At 37.2% G+C, this 20,036-nt stretch overlaps 2 protein-coding genes across 7 annotated transcripts in view; one reads left to right on the top strand and one right to left on the bottom strand.

Moving 5' to 3' along the window:
- znf385c (zinc finger protein 385C) overlaps nt 1-14,123 on the top strand; it is a 102,045-nt gene extending 87,922 nt beyond the window's left edge. For 5 of the 6 annotated variants that reach the window (XM_079891645.1, XM_079891641.1, XM_079891642.1 and 2 more), the window contains 5 exons: nt 4,545-4,847; nt 6,540-6,727; nt 8,595-8,693; nt 9,580-9,672; nt 10,554-14,123. In XM_079891645.1, coding sequence (XP_079747771.1) covers nt 4,545-4,847; nt 6,540-6,727; nt 8,595-8,693; nt 9,580-9,672; nt 10,554-10,781 — 911 coding nt within the window. In that variant the 3' untranslated portion in view covers nt 10,782-14,123. The remainder of the gene's footprint in view (nt 1-4,544; nt 4,848-6,539; nt 6,728-8,594; nt 8,694-9,579; nt 9,673-10,553) is intronic. The other variant, XM_079891640.1, reaches the window with a different exon arrangement.
- A 1,464-nt stretch (nt 14,124-15,587) lies between these two features.
- Nucleotides 15,588-18,576, bottom strand: nkiras2 (NFKB inhibitor interacting Ras-like 2). The gene is made up of 4 exons (XM_079891404.1): nt 18,473-18,576; nt 17,815-17,939; nt 17,494-17,735; nt 15,588-16,661 (listed from the first exon to the last, which is right to left on the bottom strand). The coding sequence occupies exons 2-4, from the start codon at nt 17,906-17,908 to the stop codon at nt 16,419-16,421; spliced, it is 579 nt and encodes a 192-aa protein (XP_079747530.1). The 5' UTR covers nt 17,909-17,939; nt 18,473-18,576; the 3' UTR covers nt 15,588-16,418.
- Between the last annotated feature and the right edge of the window lie 1,460 nt (nt 18,577-20,036).

The following is a 20,036-nucleotide window of genomic DNA, read 5'->3' as shown; positions in this document are numbered from 1 at the left end:
TGTATAGACCAAACCGTTAATTGTGGTTTTAAACTACTCTTTATTGTCAGAACACGACAAACACGTCACGTTTTTTTAATTCTTTACACTTTCCCAGTAATTTTTCCATTACAAAATAGAAAAATGTATTTCTTAGTTTCTGCATGTTCTAATGGGTGATAGTTTGTGTTTCCTGAATTTGATGGCATGTATCTTCAGGACAGTTTGCAGTGCAGGCTGCAATATTAATAATATTACATGTTTTGTCTCTTAGAAATGTACATTTGACAGTAGCTTGAGTTCACAGGAGCAGTGGCTTGAGTTAGGATGCAGATGTCAATTTATGTTCATTATTAAAAACAGTAACATCTGCAGAAAACAAAATTGCATTTATATGGTGAATTTAAATATTCTGACTGTTCCATAGTTCCATGTATAATTTTTGGTATTTTTTATTATGAAAAACATGTAGATAAACTTTGTTTTGTGACCCATCCCTATATCAGCATTATGTGCATCAGTCAGTTGCAATGTTTAATTTTGCTCACTGATGGGTTAACGCTTTCATTTAACAGATAGCACACTCTTAAACCCAGTGTCGTCTCACTCACATTCACATATACGAGAGCTAATCATTCAGTGGATTTTGAAATGCTCTTATGCTAACGCGCACACACACACACACACACACACACACACACACACACACACACACACAGACACACACAAATTGAGCTGATTGCCTGATGAAATTAGCAGTGTTCCATCATTAAGCTCGCAGCTGCAGGGGCCAATCACAACTCTACAAGCATGTCAGCTGTTATTAACAGCCATGAGATGCTGGAAATGGAAAGGGAGGATGGGAGGGGGGTTCTGGAAATTTCTAGAAGAAGGGGTCCATTTTATAGCCGCCGTTGAAACTCTTTGAATGCTCTCTCTGTCAGATTTCACAGATCGTTTTCATCATTAGCTTCCTGATGTAGAATGAACAAGCGCAGTATTTTACATTTTCTGAATTTGTTGTTTTGTTTTTTACAAAGAGAGAGTTAAATTATAGTCATCATTCTCTATCCTGTTCTCTTCGCTATCCATCACTCCATTCTTCCACATCTGTCCCCGTCTGTTTCATGTTGCACATCTCTTTGCGAAGATGGAGATGTCCAAAACGGAAAAGATTTAAAAAGAGTGACTCAGATCACATTAGTCTTTGAAGATCATTTGTACAAGCCCCACTGCAAGACACACACACGCTCCAAAGAGAGATGGGCACAGAGTGTTACCCAAGGCAATTCTCTCCATTTCATTAACTTTCGCACATTTTTCAGGTGTAAAGGCAAAACTCCCACACACACGTGCTCACACACAACCTTCCATTCCCTGCTCTGTTTTCCTCACATTCTTCCTCTGCAACCCCCTCTGGAACCTCCTTTTAGGGGAATTGGTATAATCTAAATCTCAATGAGACACAGAAGGATCAGTCTGATTCCCCAGATGGGAGAATTCAACAGATCTGTGCACATATCAAAAATGCAACAGAGTGTGATAAAAAAGGCCTTATGGGCCACTTCTCACACATACCTGTTTTCACGTGTTTAAATCCTGTGTTAAATTACTCAGCAAAACTAAGGCATTAGGACTCCTACAGTGATTGTAAAGGTCAGTGCTGCACTCTCTGATGGGTCATAAATTCACAAACACCTATTACTGTACATGTCATGTAGGAGGCAGTCCTGCTAGGGGAGGTGTTGGTTTTATGACCAGGCTGTCGCACAGACGTTACTGGCATCTGGAATGGCTATAGTGCATATGCTAAAGACATTGCTAATGTGTTATTTATCATCATTTTGTTCTGTGGTTTTGCTTCAGGACCCAGATTTTCAACAGGCTTGTTTTCAGTTTTTTTTTTTAGTTTTAGTGTTTGGTTTTTAAATGTCTCTTGATTTTCTATGGTATGTATCATGCCAACAATAGCCAATAATTCACTTCAGAAAACACATTGTGATCAGCACAAACCATGTTGTTCCTCCTTTCAGCCTGTGTTTAATGTAGTTTTGGTCATATTTTCTTTTACCTTTTTCTTTGAGGATGAAAGCGTGTCATATCCTGCCCATGCAGGCTTCTGCCTAATTGGCAATTTACATTTCTGCATTCGACAGAAGCTTTTATCCAAAGCAACAATTTTTTTTTTAATTGAATATTTGTAGAGTACAATCATTTGTAAAGAGGACAGTTGTCACAGGCAACATTTTTGCAAATGTGAATTTACAAAAACAATAATGGTAACACTTTACAATAAGGTCTCATTCATTAACATTAGTAAATGTATTAACTAACATGAGCAATACATTTGTTACTGTATTTATTCATTTTTTTTTATTAATGTTAGTTAATAAAAATAGAGTTGTTCATTATTTGTTCATGTTAGTTCACAGTGCATTATTTAATGTTAACTAAAGATTAATAAATGCTGTAGAGGTATTGTTCATTGTTAGTTCATGTTAACTAAAGTAGTTAACAAACTAATTAAACCTTATTGTAAAGTGTCACCACAATATTTAAAGCTGCATAACATCCTGGAAGGCCAAAGTTAAATGGCAATCAATGGTTCTTCAAATATGGGTCAAATCTGAGCCATAATTCCTTCCTTAAGTTTTTTTTAAAAAGTTATTTCTAGTAAAAATGTTATTATGTTTGACAAGATGGTCACAAAATCTGGTTCCAGTTCCAAAACTGAGGTATTATTATTGTATATTATTGTAGGACTGCCCCCTAATAGTCGACCAAACATTAGTCATTGAGAAGATTTTAGTCGACCGAATTTTAATTAGTCAGTTAGTCACAGAGAAAAGTCCTGCAGTCCATGACGGACAGATCGTAACAAGGCTGGTCCATGTGGTAATTGCATTGTGTCGGGCAGGAAATCCAAACGTTCACCTCTCATAAGTAGTAGCCTAACGTTTGATGATGAGTCAGCATTGTCAACTACATCTTTGCAGCCAACACACGCTTTGAGTACGTAATTTATATTTTAAAGGCTCAATATTATGGTTTGGTATTTCTCTGCATTGTAGAACAATGTTAGCAATTTTACATATACTATTCTTTCTCAATACTAAAACCGATGCAAACTCCAGCTATAGATTTAAGTAATTAAATTAGTCGTATTATATAGTCACATAATAGTAATGCAATTAGTCGAATAATGGCTTAAATGAATGACTACTAGTTGACTAGAAAAATCTTTAGTCGGGGGTAGCCCTATATTATTGGTTTATATATGTCAATAGAAGGGTTAAAAAATGGTTTTGTGTGCTTAGTGAAACTGTGAGAGCACCTCATTTGATGTCTCGCTGCACAGGCTGCTATGGCCCTTATCTTATTTTTCAACAGAACAGATCAAATAGAAGGACATGACACTGGATTTTCAAAGGCAGACTTAAATAAAGTACTCTGAAGTTCAACACATGAGCACCGGTCTATAAAAGCTCAGCCTCAGTAATGTTGCATGGCCGAAAACAGTCTGTCTGAAAGTGTCTGTATTTATGTTTGTGTTCCTGTGTGCTGCACATTTTTGCCAATTTGGATACTAGCTCACAGCTAAATTACAGCTCGCAGACATTCAGATGTTTGGGCGGAAAGGATATTTTTATGCTGAATAGTGGTGCTCTGCCACTGGCTTACTGCCTGCACTTACTGATTGTTATATAGATTTTCAGCTAATATGTAAAATAACACACATACACTCAACATCTAGTTTACAGATGTCTCCCAAATGGTCTGTTGTGAAGCTTTCTTTATGTCTGCCTGTTTGTTACACATTTCAAATCATGGTGGTCTAAAATACCTGCAGAGAGCTACCGTTTCAGTATTCACATTCATCTCATAATGGATGTTCACTGGTTGTACAGGCTTTTTAAAACTTTTAAAGGGAGAGTTCACCCAAAAAATATGAAGGTGAAATGAAAAAAGTACCACAAAACTGGTCCATATGATGTACACTGTTTTCCAAGTCGTCTAAAGCCATAAAAAAAGTATTAATCACCAACTGAAAATAATAGTTCATGTTGATGTATTGATGTAACCATATCCCATTTGTGAAGTTATTTTTTGAGTTCCTCTTTTTAATGAAATGCTTGCTCTCGTTCACAAAATCGGTCTGAATGATTAATTTTCGAATCAGATTGATTCAACCTTGAGCTGTATGACTAATATAATATAATATAATATAACATAACATAATATGCATGGTTGGACTACTTTTATAAACATTTCCTGATCATTTTGTGTTTTTTTGTCATTTTGTAGCTTGACAGCCCCAGTTCTCAGTTACTTTCATTATATCGAAATGATGTTTTCTGTTCCACAAATTAAATTAAGTCGTACAGGATTGGAACACCGTGGGTAAAGGATGACATAATTTTTATGCAGTTATGTGGGTCAACTGTCTCTTTAAAACCAAAAACTTAAAAAGAATAAAACTCATTTATCCAGAAACGCTCCTGCAGTTATGTACAATTATATGTGAAGGGGAACAGCAGTCTGACGTTCTTTCTCTCTCTCTTTAGCTGCAATCTGTGACTCAGACCCTGTTGCCAGGGTGGATGATCCTCAATCTAGTTCAGTGGTCCTGACTCCTATATCAGAGGTGTCGTCTGCGGACCTGTCTGTCTCCTCCCCTCACTCCCAGCACCCAGACGGTCTGCTGGATCCTGCCGGTGCCACCAGTGAGACAGGCGCTCAGCAGGACAGCCCTACAGGGGACACACCGGCAGAGAAAGACCCCAAAAAAACGGCCAAACAACATCTGCATTGCCCCATCTGCAAAGTCACCGTCAACTCTACCAATCAGATGGAAGCTCACAATAGTGGTGCATACCTTTATTTATTTATTTATTTACACTACTGTTTCCACCACTGGGGTCAGTAAGATTTTCAGCAAGGATGTATTAAATTGTTCAAAAGTGACAGTAAAGACATATAATGTTATGATGTCAAATCATCATATTAGAATGATTTCTGAAGTATCATGTGATGCTGAAAATTCAGCTTTGCATCACAGGAATAAATTACATTTTAAAATGTATTAAAATAAATGCAACCTTTGTGAGCATAAGAGACTTTGAAAAACATTGAAAAGTCTTACTGACCCCAAACTTTTTAATGTTTGTGTATTTACTTATTTTTTGTCTGTAAACCCCTTAATTAACCCCATAAGTGAATTACCAAATATATACAACTATGAATAATTGAACACGCATTTTCATCATACTGCATTATTTCATCACCTCTGTAATAAATATTAATTTCAATATCATCTGAGAAAATCCATTTTCATTAAAAAATATTGTAATTATTGACATAATTGACGTTTTAATAAATTGAGGGGCTGGCTAAACTCCAACTTTCTCAGTTTGAACTTGAGCAAAACTGAGATCTTAATTACTAAACAAAAATATAACCAATGTTCCTAGCTTTGACCTTGATGCTACATACATTTTTTCCATCTGACACAGTCAGAAACTTGGGTATGACCCTAGATGCCTATATCAGCTAACTCTCCAAAGCAGCTTTCTTCCAACTTCGCCATATCGCCCAACTTCATCCCTACATCAGCTCAAAAGATGCTGAATCATTAGAACATGCATTTATTACATCTCACATTGACTACTGTAACACTCTTTTTTTTGGACTACCAGCACACTCACCCACTTGCAACATATTCAAAGTTCTGCTGCGAGAATATTAACTTACTCTAAACAATCTGCTCATATTACTTCCATCTGATTTAACCTCCACTGGCTACCTGTGTCATCCTGTATTATACAAAATTATTCTGCTTACATTTAAGTCACTCAATGGTCTTGCTCCCTCTTATGTTTCTGACTTACTTTCTCCCTATATTCCCTCTCGATGGGTGTGAACTTCTCTGTGTCCCCAGATTTTGCCTATCATCATCAATGGGTGGCAGGTCTTTTTCTGTTCTGGCACCTAAGCTATGGAACTCACTCCCTCTGACATTTAGGACAAGTACCTCAATCCATGAATTCAAATCACAACTCAAAACCTATTTGTTCGCCGAATATAATCAGTCATAATGTGTTCTTCCAACATTAGCAGTCATATTGTGTTTTTGCTTCAAGATCGTGTTCGTATGTTGATACTGTCTACCTTCTGCATTGTCTACATGATGTTACGGTCATGGATTTAAATGTTTGCACAATTTGATATTACTGCTATAGGCAACTGCGTTAGCTCTTGTTCTGGACTGGGCAAATGTTATTACTATTGTTCATGTGAAATTACTGATTGTGTTTTTGCTCTTTGTGAAGCGTCCTTGAGCTCCGGAAGGCGATATATAAATTAAACATTATTATTATCATTAATTATAGACCATTATTCCATACTTATTCAACACCTTTGTTGCAAACATTTACCTAAATTGTTTTACACATTTTCATTTTCAATATAATTCCATAAATTCACCCCATAAATTGAGTGTATTTGTGCATAAATAAGTAACCTTCATCATGTGTATTCCTTCACCTTTCCACATGTCACAGGCACCAAGCATAAACTAATGATGGATGGACAGAGTGTGTTGCCCCGAAGACGAGGGAAGGCAATGTCATCCCGCACCTCATGTAAAAGCAAGCGATTGGCCAGTAAGGGAAGTGTGGGCGTGGCCAGCAAGAGCTTCTACTGTGAAGTTTGCGAGATCCATGTTAACTCTGAGACTCAACTCAGCCAGGTAACAAAACAAATGGACACAGATGCATGTTCACATTTTGTGTGTTCTCTATTATAAGGTCAATGTAACTACCTAGCTGTGTTTTGAGTATCAGGTAGCTACATTGCAGGATTGCTATTTGATCCAGTCAGAAATGACTTTCTTCTAGAAGTTGACAGAACAGCTGCTGGCGATCATCTACACACCATTAACAGACACATAGTTTATCATGTCGTTATTGGCAGGTTCACTGTTTCTCAGAAGAAACACATCTCTCCTCAGCCAGGTCTGTTACCTGGTATAATTGTGTTGGGGAAAGCATGTACTAGAGTTTCAAACATAAACTAATACATTTAAAGGTGTATCTTGTTCTGCAAGTTACACACACCTCATTGTCTCATTTGGATTTCTAGGTTGAATTTTCAGTATACCAGGAATATGCTAATCAGTCCGAGACCCTCAATATAAAGTCATCGTAACCGATCTAATCAGACCCTCACACTCTGCTCTGCCTACTCAATGCGCTTTATTTTTCATTTTTATTTGTAATAAACACCTCTCTGAGACCCGACAACACACCCACTCTTTCTATCTTTGTTCAATCAGCCACATATTTTAATTGTAGGTGCACTTTATTTTATTTAAACCTCCTCACCTGTAAATTTATAGTTAATCCCTAATTTAGATTTACATCTGAGCAACAGGATTAAAGTTAATCCATTTTAAATATAAATTAAATCCAGGATCAAAATGATGGTTTAAATTTAAACCTGCTTATTTTTAAACAAGGTTTAAAGTTTGGTGCAACAGAATTACTAGAATTAATCCAGAGGTAAGATTAATCCTCATTGGTGCAACCCACCCCTTGTCTGTGAAGTTTTCCTACTCACCAAATTTGTCATATTGACATAGCGTGGAGCTAATCAGAAACTACTTCTGCTGTAGTGTTTATACAACCTGCTGAAAAATCCAGCATTGCTGGTCACTAACATAATGTTTTGCATCCTGGGTGCATCATGGGATGCTGCAAGGTTTGCTTGTCCCCAGAATGGGAAGTGGGAGTGCTGGTGGGCAGCTACACCAGCTCTGTTTTGCTTGAGAACAGCATGACTATGCTGGTCCACCAGCTAGACCAGCACTATACCAGCTCTAGCCAGCATAAATCAGCCTGGACCAACATGGAATTCATGCTGGTTTATGCTGGATCTCATAAACCATTCTTACATAAAAGGCTTTTACGAAACACTTTACACATTTTCTGCTTGTGCGTCATGAATGAGGTGTATGTGTGTGTGTGTGTGTTGTGACCAAGTGTCCCCACAAGGATAGTAATACCAGTAATTTTTTAACGTTGTGGGGACCTTTTTTTTTTTTTTTTTTTTTTTTTGGTCCCCATGAGGAAAAAGGCTTATAAATCATACTAAGTGATGTTTTTTGAAACTGTAAAAATGCAGAACGTTTTCTGTGATGGGTAGGTTTAGGGGTAGGGTTAGTGTAGAGGATAGATTATACAGTTTGTACTACAGTTTGTACCGTATAAAAAATCATTACATCTATGGAGAGTCCCCACAAAGATATGAAAACCTAACGTGTAGTGTGTGTGTGTTGTTGATGGCCTGTTGTCCTCTCAGGCCTGAGGAACATGACATTTAATGGTATTTCACGCTTGCCTTAAGCCGTCTCTGAAGTGTAAAGTAAACAAAATGAAGCCTGTTGAAAAAGAAAGAGGGGAGGGAAAGAGGTGAAAGGTACTAAAAAGTTAAAGATTTTTTTAGGGAAATAGGAAAATCTGCACTTATTTTGTTTATTGGTAAAAGCACCTTTGACAATCTGTCAGGCTTGAAAATGCAACACTAAAAATACACCTTTATTTCTTGTTTTTGTTTAGCACATGAACAGCCGAAGGCACAAGGATAGACTGGCTGGGAAACCTCCGAAGCCCAAGTTCAACCCTCACACCAAGAGCCAGCCTACCTCAGCAGCATCGGTGAGCACACACAAACACACACATAAATACACGGTTACACTCAAGACACTTCTGTGGTTTACATGCTTATACCCAGCAATTTTGAGTTTAAAATCCAATCACAGCCCTGACGACTAAGCTAAAACAAAGCAAAATTTGGGCTGTCACTGAAAATTTAATAGACGTCTAACCATAGCCCAAGAATAAACTAGTCATCAACGCATCGAACATGTCAAAGAAATGAAACCAAACACCTTGTAATCACTGTTGACTTTGCTTACATGATGAAATATCATACATCTCGCAAGTTATTTTGGCAAAAACGACCAAATTCAAGGTTATTTTGGCTAGAAGTGGGTTACTCGGAGCCGGACTATATCAGGTCTGTAGTTAACCGAGATGGTGAAATGACGGCTATTGCTTGTTCGGGTTAAGCGTTCCTGTGGCTCAAACAGTAGAGCATGATGCAAGCTACGTCAAAGTCATGGGTTTGATTCCAAGGGAATGCATGACGTATATCTTGAATGCAGTGTAAGTCACTTTGGATAAAAGCATCTGACAAATGCATAAATGTAAATATAATAGTCGTATTCAGCTAATCAGCATAGAGCAGTTTTTTTAAAAAGTCAAATAACATTATGGTCTTATATACTGATCTAGTACAAATACATATTACATCCCAGAGTTCATTTCAAACAATAGAACTGATGATGATTGACAGGATAAGATAATAAGCATGCATTCTCAGCATGACAGAATGGAAATGGGAAGGGGTGGAAGCCACTGAGGGGAGGATGCCAGTAAACAGTCTCATCCTGATACATTTTGCATAATTAAAATGATTTTTATGTCTTCTATTCACACACACACTTTGTTATAGCAGCTCATCTCTCCTGATCTTTTGCAGCAGGGTGTCAGATGGAACGGTTATGCGAGTGGTGCAATGTCTGCAATGAAGAAAGTTATCAGCCAATGCAATTTTTCCTCTCTATCCTCACAGGTGAGTGACAGAACTTAAAGCCAAGTAGCCAACTAACAGTCCATGGTTAGACTCTCTTAAAAATGTAGTGTATAATTTATGTGCCACTTAACAACAATAGATCAACCAATTGCTTGACTTTGGGTCAGGACTGAATGTTTAAGGGAATTTGAAACTAGTTTGAAAACAGTCATTCTGTATGGTGCAGCTAGTGCAGTGGTTCTCAACTCAGCAAACCTACAAGGGGGTTGCAGGATGACAAAAAATATTCAATTATTTGAATATATTAATAATTTATTGGTTTAATTTATTAATCCAAATTAAAACGGCTAAAAACATATAAAATGATTTATATCATGGTCTGTCTGAACTGAATACTTGATCCTGATTGGCTGGAAGTTGTGCATTAAAACTGTTTAATGCACAGGTAGTTTCATTCAGTTTAATTACCGTTCTATATTACCTATATTTACAGTGAAGCACACACACAAACATCACTCGCACACACAGATCAGAGATCGTGCTTCGCATCGGGTGGTTCTTTGCCTCCATGTCGTGCATTAAAAAAATTTAGTGCACAGCTAGCCTTGGATTATCTCTTACATTATATTTTTCTCCCTCAATAATAGAAGAAGAAACCATTTTTAAAACTTCAGGATTCACAAATGAATCGTGGTTAATTAGATATGATATAAATACTCCCAGTTTCGGTTAATAACTATAGTTTTGGGAGGGCCTTCGTGTCAAAAAGGTTGAGAATCACTGAGCTAGTGGCACAGATACTATGCACTGCACCTTTGAAAAAAAGCGGAAAAAAAGGTATTGCACCTTTGTGATATATTAAATTGTTTGCATTATGATTCATTCTCTCCCCCCCCCCCCCCCCCCTCTCTCTTTCTCAGACTAAACTGGTTCTACAGAAGCAATTGGCTAAAAATTTGACCGCCAGCTTCCTGCCCACCCACATGACTCCGCCCACCCTCTGCACAGTCGCAGCCAATCCACTTGCACTGCGACACCCACCGGGCACTACTTTCATTCAGACGCCGATCCTCGGCCCCGCCCTTTTTAGGCCAGCGCCCGGACCTCTGAGAGCCACACACACTCCCATCATATTTTCCCCTTATTGATCACCCATAAACAAAATAGACACGCTCTTTCAACAAGGGTGCATATTCACATGATTTAGTCTTACAATCCGATCTCAGTATTGACGGTCTCTGTGCAAACTTCGTCCGTGCTCCCGCTCTCTCCACGCTGTATACACAAGTATATAAACACCATAGTGTTCCCAATCCTCCTCAAAGACTGTGACTCTGAGAGTGTCACTCTTGAACTATGCAGTAAAGGGAGAGAGAGTGTGTGAGAGAGATAGAGAGAGAGAGAGAGAGAGCAAGACCATATATGGTATATGGGAGGGGCCTCATTGCTAACACCATGCACTATGCAGATGAACGCTTGATTGACAGGACGTAACTGATAAGGGAGTGAAAGAGCTATAAGAAGGATACTTAGCTTTGCTTTATGGGATATTTATCATTATACAGATATTAATCAGGTTTTTATTCAATAATTTATTAGAGGAAAGCCAATTTTAGAGACCTATAACTGCGCTAGCTGTTTTAGTGAGGAAATGCAAACATCCCTTTACTTGATGCTTTTTTTTTTTTTTTTGGTATTTTCAATTGTCATTAGTCTATTTTCATGTCGTTCCACGTGAATACGTTGCTGTCGGTCTGTGTATTCACATGCATTTCGAGTAACCTCATCTGACCGACTTTTGTTACAAATATAAACCTCATTGGTCTGTCAGTTAACAGATGCTAAGGCTTTCTGTCATGGGTAATCACTGAGTAACACAGAGTGCCAGTCTAATAGACGAAGGTGACAATTTGGTAGCAAGGCAACACACACTCGCTCCCAATCAGTGTCGAAATTTTCTCAGTGTTGATGCATAGATTAGGTGATTTGAGATTGCACATGCACACACACTCACACTCACGATCTTAGATGAGATGATTACAGTTCTGTCACAGTTTGACGTGGCCTTTTATGTCTGCATATTTTGTTCTCAGTATTCCTTATTACGGACTTACAAAGGTCAGTACGCCTGTCAAAAATCTGTCCGCGTCCCATCTTGATTAAGATCTAAACCCTCACAATGTGATTTGCGTGTGTGTGTGTGTGTGTGTGTGTGTCATGAATTCATTACTCCTTTGATTTTATTCAGAACAACATTTTCGATTCTGGAAGCGTCAATGATTTAGTTGTACAGAGGAGCCATTGCCAAAACATAATGACCATAATGGCGGTTAGTGAATACACACTATCAGTACTGTTAAAAGGAGAATTTTAAGATTACGCTTACATAGCTACGTATTCAGTTTCAAATACATTAAACTCGCCCACTACAAGTATACAAGTGTTCCTGTCAGAATGCACAGTCACATCGCTTTGTCCAAGATTAGTGTCATTTTGGATGGATTAAGACTGATCAGCTGACTCCAGACCTGTAGAATTAGATGTTGCTGTTAAGTCAATGTTGTTTCATCAGAGCCATTTTTCATCTGTCTAATTTTTTTTTTTTAAACATGCCCTAGCATAAAGAGCTTTTTGTAAATATTTTATGAATACTGCTTTTAAAAGTGAATCATTAACATTTATAATATATACAATTAGAGTAAATATGTAGAATTTTATGAGATGTTTAAAGTAGATTCTTTATCTGGGTATTGTAATTAATGTGATAAGAACGATCTTTACTTGATGAAGTTATTACTTTTTGTCGCCCTTTCTGCAGAGACATGCATACTGAAATAAGGAGATAATCCTATTGCAAAGTAGATAAGATTAAGTAGTTTTTATGTCAAATTGTAAATCAAAGTGCTTTGAATCACACGCAAGAGAAAGAAGGCGACGGAATATAAGAAATATTGCTTAAAAACGGGCTGAGACTCGAACACCCAGACAAGGCCTCAGAGCCTGGAGTCACGGGTGAGTCTCAAGCCCACTCAGGGCTCTTGCTTTTCAGAGGACGTTTCGCCATTTCGGGAATGAAGCCTGGGGCCTTGAACAGAGCTAACTAACAACAGCCATATTGACACTACAAGAGGCACAACATGGACAAATTCAGATTTTTTTCTGAGGACACTTTAGAACAAGGACTTTGCTTGGATCAAATTCTCCTATTTGTGTGTGTGTGTATGTTTTGATAACTCCTGAACGTCAAACTGATCTCCATAAGGTCCATTGAAAGACATGTAGTGAATGATAAATAACTTTGGTCCTTCAGTGGATACCTTCATGCACAAGAAGACGTAACAAACGTAACGGCACCATTCCTAGTTGTGTTGTCCTTATGAGGTCCACACAGCAGATATGGCTGGTTATGATACTTATGACTGTGATGGCCTCTGATAGGTGGATGATTTCATATGTTGTCCAAAAGGAACAGTTCCAAAATATATGTATGGTTGTTTTTTTTGTTGTTTTTTTGTTTTTTTTATTTGTTGCTTTTTCAGTTCAGTGAAATTCAATCTTTAAGCAATAATGACGGAAACTGGAACCTTTTTATGAAAACAGAAGATGATTCCATTTCTTTCTCTCTCTCTATCTTTAGAGTATGTTTCTTCTCTCTGTCTCTTAATGTTGTGAGCGCTCTTAATGATGTAGGGTGGACAGTGTTTCTATTGCCAATCTGAGGGACATTGGAAAGCTTAATTTGACATTTCCCTCTGTTTATTATACACCGATGGAATCTGTTTGTCACAGGACAGTCATGGAAACATCCGTTGCCAGCAGTGATGAGACAGTGGATGGCATTTTCCATTTCTTCTGTGTTGGTTCAGGGCTAATTTTACTATTCAAATCACACTCCCTTTTACTTCCTGCACTAGTTTGCCTGCCTTGTGCCAAAATATATATTCTCATTAATGACTAAATGCCAAATTGAAGGTTGTATGTTTTTTTTTTTTTTTTTTTTTTTTTTTTTTGATAATCACTGCACATACAAGACAACAAAACTGTCATATGATCAAAAAGCACACACAAAAACTTTCTCCCATCAATGTGTTTAAAAACCATGGAGCCTCGTGTGAAAATGTGCATGTGTGCGTGTGAACTGAAAAACATGTGAATTGTGTCCAATCCAACTAGATGTTTCTTAGGCATGAACAAAGAAGAGACGATTTCAGTAATACTAAATAGGGACATGGCCAGTATTGCATATTTTAAATATTGAAAGACATTATATATGGTATTTGTTCTTTGTGCTCAATACATTTCTGTCTGTGACTGATCTAACATTGATCTGACCTGTCGGATGACACAAAGGGAAACGTATTTTCATAGGATTTTGCGTCTTGGTTTTCTGACTCGTTTGCTATTTCTCTGTATAGGGTGTGTGTGAATGCGTAAAAAAAAAAGAAATAAAGCAGAGAATGAGAGAGAGAAATAAATCGATTAGATCTTCCACCCCAGTGCTCTGGCTGTTCTTTTGAGGGCTTATGGGACTCCTGGTTATTGACGAGAGGATGACAGCATGTCATGAAGTCTTGCTTTATAGTGTCATTCATGTAGAAACTTCTCCGTTTTGTAAAAACCCAGGCGCAATAGGCAAAAGTCTGTCATCTGTTTCCCACTATGAGAAACACTACACAAAAGCACACTTTCTCATTCCAATCATGCGCCTCAACTTTAACAATCATGCGCCACCTTGTGATTAAGATGAGAACAGCAAGAAGATTGAAGCGGGGACTGACAGGTGCACCCTAATAATTCTATGTATTTACACAAGTTTTACAAAGTCATTTAAACCTCTACATTCATAAAACATTTTACATTTGCTACTTTGAAGCTACTAATAGTAATTATTTCACTATTCACTAGTATGTTTAGATTGTTACTGGTTACAAATTGGCATGGACTCTGAGATTCAGATATAATAATATATAAATAAAAGTTTCACTTACTATTAAATAATTATATAAAACGATATAAAAAATAAATATTTATATATTGTAGCTACTATAGGCTACTGACCCCCCTTCACATCTCACAAGTACTTTTTGCTCGGTTTAAGGGATGTCAGTACATTTATGGAATTAGATTTGCTTTTTGGCACAAATCTAATTCCATAAGGATTTGTGCCAGAAAGGCGAGCGAGAACTCAGGGAATCTTAAACGAAAACTCTGACAGCACATTTGTAAGTTCAGATTAGTGAAAGGACGAAAAGAACAGTTAGCAAAAATGAATTTTGCCTGCAATATATTTTGTCCAGTTTCGAATAGTTTTATCCATTTTCAATTTATATTTGTATTAGTTTTTTTGAAAAGTTACGTTCAAAACATTTGGCACAAATCTTATTCCACATTCTACAGCTAATTGGTTGTAAAGCATGCAATTTTTGAAGTTCCCAGACCTTTTGAGAGAGTGACATTTTTGAAACGCTATGTGTTGTGTGAAGTTTGAAAATTGTCAATTTGCATAATGCGAAATCTTTGATCTGTGAACTGTAAACGCTATTGATGCACACTGATACACGCCTCATTAACTGAAGGGTAGCTTAAAGCAAGCATTAACTTCAGACATTGTTCATCACACACACACACACACACTCTCTCTCTCTCTCTCCCTGGCAGAAGTGGAGAAGAGCCCTCTATTATAAGGTCACTGCAGATCTAGCCATGAACGAAATGAAATATCTACTCCATAAAAAGATAGATAAAGGGCAAATAAAACCAATTCTCCCGTTTACTCCTTCTAAAGATTGAGAAACTGCCATTATGTGGGGCTTATTCAGTCGTAATGGCTGCTGTGCTGTTAAGAGACAGGCTTTGAACCATGTACGGATTTATGCTTTACAGGACTTTATCTACATTTTTGACCATTGTGTACATTGAACTCTAATTTAGGTTAGAAAGGATTCATGCGCAGTAAACAAATCCAGGCAAGCATCTTTATTGAAATGTTTGAAAAGCTGCACATACAGTATTTGTTTTCAGACAAAAATGGTTTATGATGCTTTTAAACAAACATGTCAAAATATATTTGAAAGCTATCTCAGCTAAGTTTTTTTTTCCATGTAAAAACACCCAGAATAGTTTCAACTGAAAGCAAACTGTTTTTGTCATTAGGGGGAAAAAAATAGGATGGCACAGTGGTGATACTTTAACTCTCTCACTCATACACAAGCAAACATATGGATACAACTTCACTAGTGGAGACTTACTTAGAAAGACATTCTTATGGAATAAATCAGTAAACATTTTAAGAAATAGGAATGTGTTGTCTCACAAAATAAGTCAAATATCCATCCAGTCTGCATTACCTCAATTAAGACATTCAGTTGATGTCACAAAAATAGCAGTTATCATAGCTCAAATATCATTAAAATCTTATTGAGCAAGACCAATTATCCTAGCTGCTTTCACATAGGATGTAACAACTTTTTGCAATGTAGAGGTATATATTTTTCAGTGTAAAAGTATTTTGTTTTATCAGTCAATCGTTTTAAGATAAGCATGACATAAATATCGCACAGCAACATAAGAACTCTATATTTTTTTATCAATATAAAACTTCATTAAAACAGTAACTTCATACAGTGTGCTGAACACGTGCAGCTTATAATGGCACTCCAAGTAAAAATGTTCCAAAGATTTAAAATTGAGTGTCTGTAATGTAGTTCTTTAGAGATTTGCCTCACATCTCCCTTCTAACAGATCTTTACGTTGTTCTGCCAGCTCTATTGCCATCTTCTTGATCTCTAGCTGTCCAGGGATCCACTGCCCTTGTTCTTGTTGCGGCTGAGTGGGAAGGTGGATTTGCTCTGAGGTTGAGTCATTTTGCTGGCCAGATGGACAAAGGGCTCGATGAGCGTTCTTCTGTCGGTCACAGAGACCTCCCACAGCCTGACCTTCTCCTGCCGTGCCCACTGTTGAGCCGCCTCGCTGTCCACTCTCCTCTGATCCTGCAGGTCCAACTTGTTACCCACAACAACAATAGTCACCTAGGAGACGGAAAGACAACGGCTTTTTTTTTTTTTTTTTCATAATGTCCACTTGTAATGTTAGTAAAGCTTTTTAGCTTAAAAAATCTATGAAAATTTTAGTTCTCATTATTTGAGCCCTTTAATATGGAAGCTTTTTTCAGCCATGAAATACAAATTGAAAGATAACTGCTACATTTATTGATCAAAAAACACAGTAAAACAGTAATATTGTGAAGTATTATTACACAACATTTTGGTTATGGATGAAATGGTTTTGAAGGGCCAAACAGTGACGTTTAATTAGCACTTCTCTAATAGCACATTTTGACTTTGTCAGCATCTATTTCGTGTCATCTAAAAAATTAAATAAAAAATGTACTCTAGAGAAGAGAATTTTGCTCAATATACAGTTTGGGGTCGGTAAGAAAGTCTCTTCTGCTCACCAAGGCGGCATTTATTTGATCAAAAAAAATACAGTAAAATACAGTTTTCTATTTGAATATATTGTAAAGCGTAATTTATTCCTGTATTTTCAGCATCATTACTCCAGTCTTCAGTGTCACATGATCCTTCAGGCATCAGTCTAATGTGATAATTTGATGCTCAAGAAACATTTATTATTATTATTAATGTTGAAACCAGTTCATATTTTTGTGGAAACTGCGGAACATTTTTTTCCAGGATTCTTTGACTACAAAATAAAATAAAAAATAAAAATCTTTTGTAACACTATAAATGACCTCACTGTCATTTTGATCAATTGAATACGCCCTTGTCTGAATAAAAGTAATAGTATTTTAAAAAGAGAATTCATAACGACCCTAAACTTTTGAAAGGCAAGCACACAAACCTCTTTTTTATCACGGCAGCGGTCGATCTCTTTCTTCAGGGCCTCTACGCGTTTAAACGACTCTTTGCTGTCGATGCTGTAGACGAGCACGAATCCATCCGCGAAAGTGAAGTAGTGCCGCGGGAACTCCTGGCCGTCACGCAGCCCGCGCGTGTCGTAGAAGCGCACCTGCTCTCGGGAGCCGCGGTCCGTTTCCACAGACCCGATGTAGATGTCCTCCAGCGTCTCCATGGTCTCTGAACCTGTCAGGCGGGCACTATGTGTGAATGTGTCATGATTTTGAGAAACTGCAGTCAGGTGGGTAGCTGTCATAACACTCACCTGCAACATGGTTGGCGTACAGTAACTGCTCCAGAACTGCAGTTTTCCCCACTGATCCCTGGCCACACACCACCACCTTGCAGCTCTTGCCCATGGTCACTTACAACTGCTCTGTCTTCATTCAACTATAGAAATACAGTAGAGTCAAAGGTAGAACCCTGTTAAAACAAGATAATTGGGAGAATACTGAACTGATGCGTGGTGAAGGTGGATTGCTGTTACCAAGTAACTTACAACACGTTCCTGCATCAACATCTTTGATCAACATTCCAAACAACCAATCAGATTTGAGAGACAAGTTTACAGTCTATATCAAGTTTAGGCTTACAAGGCCAGGGTTAGGTGCTTTTACAATTTACATCTGTGTTATTCAGCTATCATTTTCCTCTGATTTTAGATATAACTTATGGGTTGGGTTAGGTTAGGGGAAAAATTCAGACAGGCCTGTTGCTCAACAAAATATGTTTATCCAGGACCACGTCTTTTACTCTTGGCAAAATCCCGGTGACCTGCATATAGGCTACACACTGCTGCGCCTTTACATCGTCAGAGTGCATCAGATTAGCGTACATTCAATACTAAATTATATCTTCAATAGATAATCAAATGCATCAATGAAAATAACCAAAGTAAACGTTTAAAGACAGGCTGAACTCACCGTACTCTCTTCCTGTTTATGTGCAGACTTCTGTCTTCGACGAGATTTGACAGCAGTTCCGTTGAGCTGCACTGCGCCCTCTTCTGTCGGGAGGACAGCAATACATGCCGAAAAATGGCTATAACCACAGATTTCATATTTTCAATAACCGATAAGAATAAATGATCGAATAACTAAAAAGGAAATAAGGTGAACAAAAATATGGTTAAAATTATGCCCTGCTACATCACATTTCTTCCTCTGTGTCAAGCTTGGTCATACAAATATGTAACACTTTACATGTTTCAATATGGTTTCAACCATAGACTAAAAAAATATGTTTCACCAGAACAAAAGTAATACTTGAGACATGAATCTCACAGGTATATTGCTGCATATATAATAAGTCAATATGCAAACTTCAATAGGTATAGGTCAAAAACAAAGAAATGAAAAAACACTTTCAGGAGAATATTAAAGAGCATCGATACAAAAACAAGGGAAAACACAGACAAGGCACACATAAACACATAAGCAAAATAAACAAATGGATAGGTCTATGTTAAATTAAATAAATAATTATAAATTACATGAGTTAAAAATATATATATTACTTTAAAAACACTATAAATAAATGAATCAAAATATTAAATAAATAAATAATATGGAAACCATGGAATATAGGCTAGATTAAATCAATATCATAAAAACATTCCGTTTATTGTTTTCAGGAACCTGTCACATTTTTCTTAGTTAACAATAGATCAAATTCAATATCTAGCCTATATAATAAATGATGACAGCTTACAAAGTCATAGCCAATATATCGAGTGCAGGATGTGAAGAAGCATTGATTGGATGTACACAATGAATACGCTCTCTGAATTAATGACATTTTTTATAAAGGATATCAGTGAGGCTTGTTTCTGTCGTGAATGATCCTGTATTTGTTTTTTAGTGAATTGATTGAATGAATAATTGAATGATTTGGCTGACCACTAAGTAAATTTACTGTAAGCCAATACATAAATGTAAATCTGCCACAGGAGCTGCTTACCCATTTTTATTCAGCTGTCCTTGTGCACTTCCCTAACTGGAAGTCTGGTTAGGTTCAGCTACCAAATAAGACATCAGGAGACTAACGGACTGATGCAAGGGTTACTGGTGCTCCCCTGCCCACCCTCCAGAATTTTTTATTTAACCTTTCTTGTGTTTATTTCTATCTTTTGAGTTTATTTATTTATTATTTCTGTTTATCCTGATGTACCTCCTGCTGGCTGTACTCGTAAATCGAAAATGCGGTCATGTGTCGCCATCTACTGGTGTAATAACGCACTGTCACCTCCGACCACTGAGCGAACAGATTTCTAATCCTCTGTAACACTCCCCAGTATGTTTAAATAAATACATCAAGTTTTAGTTATTACACATTTCGAGAGAGAGATATGTATGCAGCCTCTATAGTTTGTACGAGTAACCGTTTTTGAAATAAATACTAAGTTGCGCCGTTTACCTAACTAGACAAGATGCTTTGAGTTAAACCGTAGTGCACTTTTATGTTGATGTTTGAAAGATGTTTCTCCAC

Source organism: Squalius cephalus, assembly GCF_949319135.1.
Source record: "Squalius cephalus genome assembly, chromosome: 1".
In the NCBI taxonomy this organism is placed as follows: Eukaryota; Metazoa; Chordata; class Actinopteri; order Cypriniformes; family Leuciscidae; genus Squalius; species Squalius cephalus.
The sequence above is the reverse complement of the archived record's forward strand: the minus strand, read 5'-3'. Positions and strand labels throughout refer to the sequence as shown.